This window comes from Letharia columbiana (assembly GCF_014066305.1).
Source record: "Letharia columbiana isolate WasteWater2 chromosome Unknown Sc0000015_s1, whole genome shotgun sequence".
NCBI classification, from domain to species: domain Eukaryota; kingdom Fungi; phylum Ascomycota; class Lecanoromycetes; order Lecanorales; family Parmeliaceae; genus Letharia; species Letharia columbiana.
The window spans coordinates 210607-225658 of NW_023501055.1; the positions used below are offsets into that span (position 1 = coordinate 210607).

The 15052-nt window shown below is 34.4% G+C and overlaps 2 protein-coding genes across 2 annotated transcripts; both read left to right on the plus strand.

Moving 5' to 3' along the window:
- Window positions 1-9702: 9702 nt before the first annotated feature.
- On the plus strand, window positions 9703-11094 carry HO173_005531 (uncharacterized protein; the record flags this gene model as incomplete). Its single annotated transcript, XM_037307446.1, has 5 exons — window positions 9703-9755; window positions 9948-10123; window positions 10184-10203; window positions 10244-10664; window positions 10808-11094. 5 exons carry the CDS (start codon window positions 9703-9705, stop codon window positions 11092-11094), a joined length of 957 nt encoding a protein of 318 aa, XP_037165628.1.
- A 467-nt stretch (window positions 11095-11561) lies between these two features.
- On the plus strand, window positions 11562-12128 carry HO173_005532 (uncharacterized protein; the record flags this gene model as incomplete). Its single annotated transcript, XM_037307447.1, has 2 exons — window positions 11562-11704; window positions 11759-12128. 2 exons carry the CDS (start codon window positions 11562-11564, stop codon window positions 12126-12128), a joined length of 513 nt encoding a protein of 170 aa, XP_037165629.1.
- Window positions 12129-15052: the final 2924 nt, after the last annotated feature.

Below are 15052 nucleotides of genomic sequence, written 5' to 3' on the forward strand. Positions count from 1 at the left end.
TATTATTAATATATATATTATTATACGCTATATTAGAGTATTATCTACGCGACTAATTTTATTAAATTATTTAATTCTATAGTTAAATTTAAGTTAGCGTTAATACTTATTATTATAAAATCTTATCGTTATAACGTTAATTATTAGAACTTTTCTTTTTTTATATATATTACTATTAAATTAATAGAACTAATAGAAAAGATTAGAATAGTTATTAAATCGATGAAATTTAAACGAATTCTAATTAGATTTACTAATTCGACGAATTTTGTAATTTCCGCGACATACGCGCGATTAGCAATTTCAAATTTTATAGAAACTTTTTAGATTTATAGATGTCGTCGTAAAGACTATAAGTACTTTAAATAATATTCTTTTAAGTAATAGAAAATCCGCCGAGGGTCTATTATTCGATAATAGACTTTTTATAAGAAACGAAGCGAAGAATAATTTCTTATATTCGATATAGGGGACTCGTTTTTTTTTAATAGATTAGATTAATATTAATAATATAGATTTTCTAATATAGATTCTTTTATCTAATATAGATATCTTATAATTTAAATATATGATAAGGCTTTTATATAGTAGAAATATCTAGCGTTTTCTTTATTAGACTTAATCGCTTACTTTAAATAGAAAGTAAAAAATCTATTAATTCTCTTCGTCGGGCTAAGAAATATAAAGAAGCTTTATTATAATATTAGAATTAGTATAAATACGATATTAGTATAAGTGAGATAGAACGAGGATAATAAGGCTATCGAACTATATAGATAAAAAGGAGATATAATATAGTAGAAGATATCTTCGTTAAGGTTCGCTAGTTATAGAGCTAAGGGGTATATTAAGAGTACGCTTATAATACTAATATTAGAACTAGTATAGATGCGATATTAATATAAGTGAGATAGAATAAAATAATAAGGCTATCGAACTATATATATAGAAAGAAGATATAATATAGTAGAAGATACCTTCGTTAAGGCCCGCTAGCCATAGGGCTAAGTAATATATCAAGAATACGCTCGTAATACTACCCCTCTCTCTTAAATAGCCATAGTCCTTATAGCTAATAGACCGAAGATGCAGGCTCATTACTTGCCTTATATCTTTAAATATATATAGCCTCTATTCGTTCTAACTGGAGAGGATTTGCCGAGGTATAGCGGTAGCAGTCGAAAACATCGGATAATTTTAATTCGTTTAAAAATATTATATCCGAGGTTTTACCGGATCGTATGCTGGTCTTGACTGTGCCATGCCTGCCATGTTACCCTGCAGAGATCCCGGAGATGTAGTCCACATCTTGCCTGCGTGCCAGCAAGATTCTCCGAGTTCTTCTCCTTACCCAGTCTTGTTGTTATAGACCTTCTTGCCTAGTCTTATTGCCATAATCCTTCTAGCCATAGTCCTTCTTGCCATAGTCCTTCGATAGAATTGAAGAAAATCTAACGTATGCATTCATCATATTCCCCCAACACCTGTTGGCAGCCTGGCCTAGGAGCTTCAAGGCTGTAGATTTGCCCTATATCTCCCGTACTCTTACCATCAAAAATCTATCCTTCGTTTTATCTTCTTCGATTCGTAAGATCTGGTAAAAAGATAGGAGGTTGAGAAGAATCGAATATATTAAATATCATTTAATAGTAGGCTTACTATATATGTTATCGATATACTTAGTAAAGAGATCGATATATATCATTTTAAGACTATTTCCGTCGTCGTTATAGTAAACTTATTATAGTATTATCGATATACTTAGTAAAGAGATTATATATTTACTACTCTTATAGTAAACTTACTATTAATATAGAAATTATAACGATTTCTTTCTATTATTAATTCGCTAGTTATACGAATAGTCTCTATATCTTATTTATTCCTCGCCTATAGTTTTAGCGAGTTCGATTCGCTATAAAATCGAGTTACTCGTCTTATAAGCTTATTTAGAAATACGATAACTTAACTTAGTTTCTTATTAAAGCCTCTATTAGCGTATTTCTTTAAATTCGTTCGCTAATTCGAATAAAGTATATTCGATTATATTTCTCTTCGTTAAATATATAAAGAAGCTTTATTATAATATTAAAATTAGTATAAATACGATATTAATATAAATAAGATAGATAGAATAATAAGACTATCGAATTATATATATAGAAAGAAGATATAATATAATAGAAGATATCTTCGTTAAGGCTCGCTAGTTATAGAATTAAGTAATATATTAAGAGTACGCTCGTAATACTATCGAGTAAATAGATAAGCGATCTTTAATAAGCGAACTTTAATAAGCGATATTTAAATTTCTTACGCTTTAATAATTATAAGACTATATTTAAAAATACTTTTTTTTATCTAAAAGCCTATATTTTATTCTATAATTTAAAAAAAAAAATTAAATTTAAATAGAAAATAAAAAAGTTATTTTAAAATCTATATCTAATTAAAACTATTCGATTATCGAGCGAAGCTACGAACTTTAATAAGCGATATTTAAATTTCTTACGCTTTAGTATTTATAAGACTAAATTTAAAAATTCTTTTTTTATCTAAAAGCCTATATTTCGTTCTATAATTCAATTTTTTTTTAAAAATCTAATAAAAAATAAAAAATAATTCTATATGTTAATAATATATATCTATTTTTTTAATAATTATAAACGCTAATTTATTTATTCGCGATAAGTTAGTCGATCTAATTAAAGAGCGTAGCGAACTCGAATTTATAATTAACTATATATATAAATTTAAGATTTTTAAGCTTAATTCTATCTTATTCTATTATATATACTAATATAGAAGAGAAAGTAAGTTAAGAATTTATATAATAATTCGTTAATTATTTCGATATTCTCTAGAGAATTAGATAAAGAATTAAGAATATTTTCAGTCTCTCGACTTATCTTATTATTTAATTTTAAGCTAATATTAAGCTAAGATATTAACTAATTCTCTATATTCTTCTATAATTCTCGCGATTTAATTATTTTAATTAAGAGATAATCGAGAGACTTAATTTCGAGCTCTTTATTTATTTATTTTTTATTTAATTTAAATATTAAGCTATTAACTAAGTAGTCTTAATACTCTTTATCTTCTATAATATCTCTATTATCGATTATAATATAAGTTATTATTAAAATATAAATATAATTTTAATTTATAAAATTATTTAATTTATTAATTATATTAATTATATTCGCTTTAAGCTTAAAGTTCGAATTATTATTATTATTATTTCGAAGTCGATTAGATATCTTTTTATTATAAAGGGTTTAATAGCTAAATAGCTAATATCTTTTCTTACTCTTATTTAATAATAATAAATATTTTAAATATTTAAATATATTATCTAATTTCTTATAGTAAATACTATTTAAATTATTTAACGAGGGATTAAAGTTATAATTATTATTTTTATTATTATTTTTATCTCGATCTTATTTTAAAGTAATATCTTTATATTTTAAATTATTATTATCTTTAAAGATCTTCTTATTCTTCTATTTCTTATAGAATTCCTTTATAATAATAAATATAGCTTATTTCTTATTATCTTACTTAAGAAGATAATCTTCTTTATAAAGAAGTATAATAATTTTATTAAAGTTTAATATATTATTAAGTTATATAATAAGATAATATATAAATTTCTTATATTTTTTTTTAAATTAGTATATATAAAAGAATAAGATAGAGTTAAATTAGAAAATCTTAAATTTATATATATAGTTAATTATTAATTCGTTAAATCTACGCTTTTTAATTAGATATCGCGAATAAATAAATTAGCGTTTATAATTATTAAAAAATAGATATACGTTATTAACATATAGAATAACTTTTTTATTTTCTATTAAGTTTTTAAGATTCTTTTTTTTAAACTATAGATCGAAATATGGGCTTTTAGATAAAAAAAGAATTTCTAAATTTAATCTTATAATTATTAAAGCGCAAGGAATTCAAATATCGCTTATTAAAGTTCGCTTATTAAAGTCCGCTCGATAGCTCTAATTAAAAAATAGATATACATTATTTAATTTTAAAATAACTTTTTTATTTTCTATTAAAATTTTGGGATTTTTCTTTTAAATTATAGAACGTAATATAGGCTTTCAGATAAAAAAAGAATTACTAAATTTAGTCTTATAGATATTTAAAGGCAAGGAATTTAAATATCGCTCACCAAAGATCGCTCATCAAAGACCGCTTATTAAATTTACTCGACAGCCCTAATTAAAAAAAACGGTTATGAATTTAATTTATAGGCCTTTACTCGTTATTTAATAATAGAATAATAAGAATTTATTTATTAATTAAAGCTCTTATACGCTTAAGATTCTTAGATTTTATATATATATTAATAATATAAGTCTTAATTAAATTATTATTATTAATTATAATAATATTTTATAATTTTTATAACTTAATAAAGTAAAGAATAAATTTAAAATTTATATAGTCGATTTAGAGTCTAATTTATCTTATTATAATTATCTTCTTATCTTCTATTACTTTAATTAATTTATTCTTATATATCGAGTAAATAAATTTTAATATTTAATTATTAAGATTTTTTTAAATCTTTATATCGATATCGTATCTTAAAACCTACTAATTAATAAATCTCGATATAATAATTTTTATATATTAGATTTTATTAGCTAATATATTTATAATAATAACTTTCTTTAATAAATTATTTAGAAATAATATTAATTCTTATTTTATTACGTCTTATTTTATTACGTCTTATTTTATTACGTCTTATTTTATTACGTCTTATTTTATTACGTCTTATAAATTATAATATTTTAAAATATACTTTATCTTCTTTAATTATAATTAATAATTTTTCTATTCTTTAAACTTTAAGAAATTCTAGATTTAAATTAATATAGTTATATATATATATTACGAGCGTACCCTTAACACACCCCTCAGCCCTATGGCTAGCGGGCCTTGGCGGAGGTATCCTCTATTATATTATACCTTCTTTTTATCTATATAGTTCGATATCTTAGTTATCTTATTCAATATATCTATATTAATATTGTATCTATATCGGTTCTAATACTATAACTAAGGTTAACTCACTTATTTCATTCGTATTAGCGGATGAATTTAAAGAAACGCGCTGGTAGAGGCTTTGGTAAGAAACTAAGTTAAGCCATCGTATCTCTAAGTAAGCCTATCAGATAGGTAATTCGATTTCAAAGCGAATCGGACTCGGCAAATAGTAGTCGAGAGATAAATAAGGCATTGGACCATTCGTACGGCTAGCGAATCGAAAGAAATAGCCAACACCAATAAAGGATATCATAGCCGCGTTCAACAAACTACGTATACACCCCGATAGCGAGGATTTTACTACTTTTATCACCTCCCTTAAAGCATATAAGTATCGAGTCCTCCCCTTCGATCTAATTAACGGCCCGGCCATATATTAATAATATATAAATAACATTCTATTTAAGTATCTAAATGACTTCTACTAGATCTATCTCGATAATATATTTATCTATAGTAAGATAAAGAAGAAATATATTCAATACGTCAGATAAATCCTTTAGAAATTAAGGGACGCCGGCCTTTAGATAGATATTCTTAAGTGCGAATTCTACGTCTAGGAAATCAAATTTCTAGGCCTACTAATATCTATAGACGGGTTATGAATAAACTTTATTAAAATTTAGACTATTATCGAGTAAATTATACCTATCAATCTTAAAGAGATATAGACCTTCATTAGATTTTGCAATTTTTACTAGCGGTTTATTAGAGATTTCTCTAAAATAGTTAAATTTATAGTAAAACTCATCGCAAAAGAGACTATATTTGATTAGTCCCCAGCATATTAAGAGGCCTTTTATTTTCTGAAAGTCGTCGTTACGAAAGTCTTAGTTCTATATTATTTCGATAGAATAAAGAAGGCCGTTCTAGAGACTAACTCTTTCGACTACGTTAATGGAGATATTCTTTCTTAATACGATAATAAAAAAGTACTTCACTCGATAGCCTTCTATAATAAGAATCTCACTTTAGTCAAGTACAACTATTAGATCTACGATAAGGAGTTACTAGCCATTATTCGCTATCTTGAACACTAGCGTTCTAAATTGGAATATATCGATATTCCTATTAAGATCTTTACGGACTATAAGGAATTAATATACTTCGTCGAAGAAAGAGATCTTAGTCGTCGCTAGGCCCGCTATTTGAATATACTATCCGAATTTAATATAAAGATCATCTATTAATTAGAACCTTAGAACGTTAAGGCGGATATACTTATACGAATAACTAGATATAAACTAATCGATTTTAGAAACGAACGATTACGTTAATAGCATTAAACAATCTTTATCTCTAATCGATTAAAGTTAGATAGTAAAAGTATTGATATATATATAATTAATAACTCTATTTATCATAAGATAGTAGAGATTAATAAGGAGGATAATTATTATACGAAAATCCGTAACGCTATTACCGAAGGTAAGAATAAATTTCGAGGGATTACTCTCAACAAGTGCTCCGTATAGAATGGAGTACTTTACTATAAGGATCGTTTATGAATATCCGATAACATATATATTAATGTTATCCGAGAGATATATAATCAATTATTCTACGATTATTCTAAGGTAGTCTATATCTATAAACTACTTAAAAGAAAGTATTACTAACGAGAAATAAGAGCGATAGTAGCCATCTATATTCGGAATTACTATACCTATTAAAGAATTAAAGCGCCTCGCGATCGAGAGTATAGATTACTATAGTCTCTATCAATTTCATAGAAACGATAGTAAGATATATCGATCGATTTCGTTATAGGCTTGCCGATGTTTGACGACTATAACGCTATTTAGATAGCGATCGATAGGCTTATTAAGGAATATTACTACGTAGCCTATTTCGATATCGATAAAGATATTATCGCTAAGAAGATAGTTAACTTATTACTTAAGAAAGTATTTTATTTACACGATCTATCGGCTTTAATAATATCGAATTAAGGCCTTTAATTTATAGCTATTATATGAAAGTCTTTTTATGAGAGATTAGATATTATAACTAAGCTATTAATAGCCTTTTATTCTAAAATTAACGAATAGATTAAACGAGCGAATTAGAATATAAAGCGTTATCTTCGAATATATTATAACTATATATAGGACGACTAGATAAGATAATTATCTATTATCAAGTTCGTCGATAATAATACTACTTTATCGACTATTAATATCCTACCTTTCCTTATAAATAAGGGATTTTATCCTCGAATAACTTTTAGCTCGAATACTATCGACTATGAGATTATATATAAATATCTTAATACTACTTAGGCGGAGAATATTATAAACTATATAAAATAAGTTCTTAAGTATATTCGAAGTAATATAGACCGCGCTTAGAAGGCTATAATTATATAAGCTAATAAGTATCGATAAAAGGTTACTTTTTAAATAGGCGATAAGGTCTTTCTAAATAGTAAGAATATTATCTTCAATCGCCCTTTCCGCAAATTAAATTATAAGAGACTTAATCTATTTAAGATTATAGGTCTTGTGAAAACCTTATATCGTCTAGAGCTTTCACTAAGTATAAGAATCCACGACGTCTTTCACTCTAATCTCTTAAATCTCGCGGTAAATAACCCCTTATCAAGGTAGATAAATCCTTCGCCGGAGTATGTCACTATTAATAATTAGATCGAATAGATTATTAAAGAAATACTTAACTCTAAATTAATCTATGGCCGTCTTAAGTATAAAGTTAAGTGGAAAAGCCTCGATAATAACCTTATCTGGTATAATGCGGACGGCGGTGAATTCGAAAATTGCTAGGACCTAATAGACGACTTCCATAAGCGATATCTCGAAGAGCCTCACCTATAAAGAATTAATTAATAGAATTTCGAAATTACCTCAGACACTTCGTTTTTAATTAAATTGAAACCATCCGATATCTTCGCAATACCCTTATTTTTTTAGGGCCGAGAATCGATCCCCTAGGCCTATATCGATCGGAAATCATATCATATATAGCCTCTCGCGTAAGGTCCCCTTGCTGACTAATATCTAAGTATCTTCCGAAGTTATAATGCGTTATCTATGGACCTCACTGTTATCGTCGATAGCCTTTATTAATATCGATTATATGATACCCTACGGAGAAACTTACTTGATATTGAATTAGGGTTTTTAGCGCCTATAGCTCGGTTCGGTTCGAGAGCTCTCGATTAATCACGTCGCATTATTTCACCGACATTCCACCCACTCAGATATAGATTCGGAAATTATTATTAATTACCCCTACGTCTATAAACATTATTTTCGCTATATTATATCGATTTCCTCTCGGCTAGACTCTCTATATACGCCTAAATCACGGCTAACGACGTCGCTACAGTACGATTAAGAAGAGCTACTATCGTTACTAATACCGCCCTTAAAGAAAGATACTATACTAGAAAATCCCAGATACGGTTATTTCTTTACTGCTTTTACTATTTTTTCAGACGTTAAGCGTGCATACATATCTATTTTTCTATCTTTCCACTTATTAATTATAGAATATAATTTAACGAAGGGGGGGGATAGTATTACGAGCGTACCCTTAATACACCCCTCAGCCCTATGGCTAGCGGGCCTTGGCGGAGGCATCTCCTATTATATCATGCCTCCTTTCTATCTATATAGTTCGATATCTTAGTTATCTTATTCAATATACCTATATTAATATTACATCTATATCGATTTTAATAATATATTAAATATCTATATAATTATCTTATATAGCTATTTATAAAAGAAAAAATAAAAAAATAAATAGAAAATATATAATAAGAATATAGAAATATTTATTTAACTTCTATAATACTAAATTATTAAATAGATAAGTATTTCTATTTAATAGTATAGAGACTACAATAATAAAAATTCGGTTTATAATCTATTAAAAATAGTTTATATTTAATAATCTTATATTATAAAAAATAATTATTTATTATTATATTTTATAAAGAAGTATATAGAAAGAATAGAGATAACTATCTATCTATAGTATAAAATTACGCTAAGATTATTTACTATTATAAAAAGTAGTAATAATATTTATTTAAAACTTAATAATATATAAATATACTAGTCTTCTATTAATTAATTTTAATAGTATTAGAAGATTAAATAATCTATAGAAATTATATATTAAATAAGAGTCGAACTTAAATAAGAGACCCCTTTAGAATAATGACAAAGATCGGACGATAGCTATTTCAACGAATTAAAACCATCCGATACTTGTCTAGGAGCTTAATTAACCAATCAGAATGTAGTAAATATAGTAGTAGATATTTTTTAGTGCGGTCGTTTGGCCACATATGACTGCCAAATGACAAGGGAGGTCTGATCTGACGTTACGTATCATATGACAAATCCGCATGCCTAGCCGTAAAGATGTTACATGCAAAGAACAGCTATGCCGTAGCCAGTGGTATATCTCATATGATGTGAGACTTCGTATGGAAACATATCGAGATCTTTGCTGTTTCGAGTAGGAATGTCCTAGATGGATCGGAAGGTGATAAATTTCTTATTAGTTTGTCGAATACGGTAACCACGTCGTTTGATTGCTAATATTTATGACGAGGGCATTTGTAAAAGGTTGGTACCGGGATCGGATGAAGTCATGGCCTTGCTCTCTGAGCCATCTCATGTACATAAACAGGAGCATACCTGCCTGTATGCTGTTCCCTTATCATCGTTCGGTTATTCCAGCCCTAGCCCTAGCTCTACAGCCAAGAAATAGAACCTGTTCCTCCATCCTTCACCTCCAACCGACGGTCTGTCATCTCCCAACTTCAATGGCAGAACTCCAGCTATCCCTCCCGGATCCACAGTGCTCGTTACCGGCGCTAACGGCTTCATTGGAAGCCATGTTGCCGACCAGCTCATTCAAGCTGGCTACCGGGTGCGGGGTACAAGCAGAGACACGACCAAAACCGCCTGGATTACCGAGATGTTTGACAAGAGGTACGGCGAGGGCAAATTTGAAGCTGTGGTAGTAAAAGACATGGCAGAAAGTGGTGCCTTTGATGAAGCATGTAAAGGTACGCTTCTGGCACTCGGACTCGGTGGGCAATGAAATCACTGACTTGACCCATGTTTAGGCGTCTCCGGTGTGGCTCACGTAGCCTCCGTCCTCACTTTCGAACTCTGACCCCAACAAGGTCATACCGACTGTAGTGAATGGAGCCGTGAACGCAGCTACCTCTGCTGCCAAACAGACCTCGGTCAAACGCTTCGTCTACACCTCTTCTTCAACTGCCATCACCGCGCCCAGACCCAATGTTGAGATCACAATCAGCACAGAAAATTGGAACAACGAGGACGTCAAGGCAGCTTGGGAACCTCCTCCGTTTGAAGCAAAAGGAGCATGGAGTCCATACGGCGCGAGTAAGACGCAAGCTGAGCAGGAAATGTGGAAGTTTGTGAAAGAGCATGAACCAGGCTTCGTTCTGAACGCAGTGTTGCCAAACACCAACATGGGAGAGATCCTTAGCGACAAGCAACCCGCGTCGACAGGAGGGTGGGTCAGGAGTGTGTACAATAGAAACCTTAACGCCGTCAAGGACGTCCCTCCCCAGTGGAGTAAGACGTTTCCCAGCCCTTGGCCTTCTTATTCATACCGTTATTGGAGTCTTAAGACACGTTGCAGGAGTGGACTGACCCCCAAAACTGCTCCACAACTCGATTTGTACTTCAAAGCGGACTTGCTAAGCTGAACTTCGTAGTGGTCAATGTTAAAGATACAGCACGACTGCATGTTGCTGCACTTCTAGATCCAGAAGTGGAAAATGAGCGGATACTGGCCTTTGCACACCCTTATAATTGGAATGACGTTTTGGCGGTTTTGCGTAAAATCCACCCTGACAAGAACTTTCCGACGGACGTTGAGGATGAGCCGCGAGATTTAAGCAAGTTGAATAACTCGAGAGGAGCTGCGCTCTTGAAGGCATTCGGCCGACCGGGATTCACTGGTCTGGAAGAAACTGTCAGGGAAAATACCGCGGGTCTTTAGGGCGCAAGTTCAATATTCCATCCAATCAGTTTCTGGTCAAGCTTACTTCCAGCTCCGCGACGCGTCTTTTGATCTGCCTGAAGCACCATATCTACTTTTTCGTGGCGCTAAACATTGTGGTTCAAACAACCTTGATATAACTGCTCGTGAACAGTGATCGATCCTTCTCATTCTTCGAAAAAGGCCTTCTTTCGTCCTGTTAAAAACGATTTAATCTTGCAGCTCGTCCTGGCGCTTTTGTTCCGCCTGAAGGGTCCACATCTTGGTGGCGTTTCAAGCCTTCAATAGATTTCGTGTGCGAGTGGTGCGCTTGCTAAATATTCCGCGAGCTGTCTGATCGATTTATCTAAGCGTGCCGAGCGCATAATCTCCTAATTCCTGTGGTTGGAAATGTATCATATTATTCTAGTGTCTCTCTGTCTTGCAGATTTTCCTGACAGCGTCACCTTCGTCAAACGTTCGTCGCAATGGGGACCTACAAGAAAACAGATATTCTCGTCTTGTTTCAGCTGTATCTTCTCGGTCTTGCAGCTTTGGGTTCTAATACCATCGTTCTTCCTAACCCAAACCTCACTTCTGTGTCGAATTGGACACTTCCGCAGCCTCTAGAGTACGCTCAACCTATTGCTAATGAAGTAAGCAGGACTGATTCCACATCGAGCAGCGTGTTGCCGTCAGACCCATTCTCATACAGAGTACCCCAGTCGTCGCAAGTCATCACCTTCTCCCGGTATTCGAGGACCCTCAAGCGCGAGGATGTACTAGCATGCTTGTTAGAAGCAGCGTTGGAAGTCATCAAGGAAATCAATCTCGGCCACGACGGACCTATGGATACGGAGGAGATCCAGGCCAGCTCTGGCCACTCATTATTGATCCTTCACCCCGATCCGAGATTGACATGGAGCATGTGGGGGACAACGATAACTGGCATCAGCAACTTCTTGAACGATTTTGAGTTTGTGGATTGCGACTTCGAAGTTGAAATACTGGGGTACTCAGCTAATTTTGGGAGTGGCCTTTTGGTCTATTTTTGATCAGCAGTTCAGGCCAATCATACCTGGATGAAATAGGAGCTTTCTGGAAGAATGGAATATGTTCCTTCCAGCTCGCTGATCAGTACATGTATGATCGAAGAATCCTGTCCTCAATCTGGTCCACATCGACGTTTAAGTGTTTGGTCTCGTACCTTTGCGCGTAGTCAGGTATTCCGAATGCCTCGAAACAGAAACCTCTAGAGGCTTCTGTCCTTACCCGATAAATCCTCTTTAATATCAAAAAATCCATGGCTCTCAGCCATGTCCACCAAGTTTCCTCCCCCCTCTCCATTGCTAGCAGGCTTCCCAATATCAGCATCTGCCTAGAAGCATAGAGTACGGTTCGCTTACCCCATCTCCTAGTTCACTCTGTCTTCTGTCTTCTGCCTTTAAATCTTTGCAATAAAATCATCTGTGACAAATATATCCACACATGCTAGCCACTCTGGACAGCAACCCCAGCTCCCGAACTGGTAATGCCGCAACTGGGGCATTACCCTCATTCCACCTTCTTGATCAAGCAGCAGAACTTTGGAACGAGGTATACTATTACACCCTGAACGCAGTTCGGCATAGACCACAAGATATCGCCAGTACACCATGGGGATTGAAGTAGACATCGACCACAGCCTGCTCTACGTCAATCGGCAAATCTACGAAGAGGCGACATAAGTCTCCTACCGCTAAAACGTGCTCGTCTTTATCAAAACAAACAACCTAGTCCAGATCTGTTGCGAGAGCTGTCTGATCGTATGCTGACAGTTGTTGCTCGCTGGGCAAAGACCGACGATGAATTTGCTTGAAAGAGGATGTCCACATGCATCACGTACCGCCGAATTCTCACCGGACACCTCGGCACTTTGACTGTTCATAGACCAAATCTACGCCATCACACAAGGACGGCACTGGTCGTGACCAGCCAGGATCTTGATGCCTTTGCCGTCAACCTGTTTGGTGTCGACTGCCAAGGGGTTGTATTCCCACTGAATCTCTCTATCTCTACGAATGTGAATGATCCTTTTCGGTTACTTCGTGGCAGATACACGCACCAACTTCTTCACGCCTTAGTAATACTCAAAGATTTCGGCGAGTTTGTGGTGAGAGACTATTTCGATCCCTACGACGCTGCGAGACTGCATAGCATAATTGAGCAGTATGACGTTTGATGTTCGAACACACATCTTTACCTGCGCTTATTGGAAACGCGGAGACTTTCATGACACTCACCAGATCCTCGACCTGGCTAGGGCGACATCCTCAGATCTTTACAAGTGCACACAGAGTGACTTTGGCGTTTCCAGCGTAATGGAGATGGACTTGTTCTTACAGCTTGTCTGGATGGTAGGTCGTCTGGAGTCTGCTCACTTGTGGCTCAGACTCGTATGCAAGGCAAACATTCTTAGATCGAAACTTTGACAGGATCAATACCGTAATAGTCCTGAAACAATATACAATCATATCCCACCGTCACGGCCGAACAAGGGGCGGAGGCGTACCGTGTTAGAACCTTTATCCGCATGGCGCCTAAACATCCCGCCTGCGATATCCTCGTAGATGTCACAGAAGCAGTCCAGCTCGATCAGAGTGGAACGGGGGTTTGGCTTCCGGGAAATCTGGAGGTCATGAAACCGCATCAGGTTCGAGCATTGAGAGTTATATACACTACCAATTCCGTTTTGACACAGGGAGCTTGACGACTAACTTTGTTGAGCATGGCAATAAAGGCCGTCGTTGGAGGCTCTTACGAAGGACGACTTTGGATTGGAAGGGTAGTTGAGGCCAGGAAAAAATGACCTGGTAGGACGAATGGCGCAGAACAACCTGGGTAAATGATAGCGTGAGTTGAGTTTGCGAATCAAATATAGACTTGAGGTAACTATCCTCCGTGCTAAAGCGCTCTTGACGCACCCGCCCAGTATCAATAGAATGCGGAAAGTGGTCTCCTACAACCTTTTTTAAATATCTGACGACCCTTCATGCCGGCCTCCAGCAATCTCAATCTCAACCTTCAATCTTCCCCTGACCCAAAATGCCCCCTTCTCCCTTCGCCACCTGCCTCAAAAGACTACAAACACTCCCGGCCAACCATTCACTGCAGAAGATCAGAACCACTGTCACAGTACTTCGTTTTGCATTGCTCTTGACGCGCAATACCTGGGCCTCCAGTAAGGTCGTTGAAGCGGCTAGCACCACTGCCGCTTGGACGCGTGTCTGTTATCAATAACGGTACCGGACTGGTTTGAGTCAGGGACGAGAAGATTGGGCCTTGTTATGGTAAGGTTTCTAGGGCTTGAAAGTGGTTGAAGGGTTAATGGATCGTGTGTAAACTATTTCGCTGGTGTTCGAGGCCGTGATGGCGCAGCTGGACTCATGATCATAAATATCTCCACAAAAAGGACTGCCAGGGAGATGACTAGGCGTACCTAGGCTTCCAGTATGGCGCTAGCGTCTGGGATTGATGTTAGTACTGCCGACCAAGGACGAGAAGAGTTCGCTTGAGCGTAGCCGCCAAAAGTTTGGGATTTTTTTGCAATTAGAGCAATCTATCTGTGACTAAACATCTGGTAATCCCATCAAGCATCAGCGAGAGTAGGCGGTGTTTGATAGTCAAGGCTCCACTAACCTTACTTTCCCCTTCCAGCTGGCCCGGGCTCAAGGCTGGACACTACCGAAGATGAAGGTTTTGAGCTCACCAGGTCAGGAAAGGGAAGAATGAATTCGCCAAATCACCAACTTGCAAGGCCGAATATTCTCCATTATCATCAGATTAAATAAATGGACATATGTGAAACAAACAAAAGAAAAGCCAATGTACCAACCACCTCGTTGTATATATTTGAGAATCGGCGGCGACGGCGCGCTGAGCCCATATCTGAACAACACGTATGAAACCTGAAGGTGTACTAGCAGATCCGAAGGGAAGG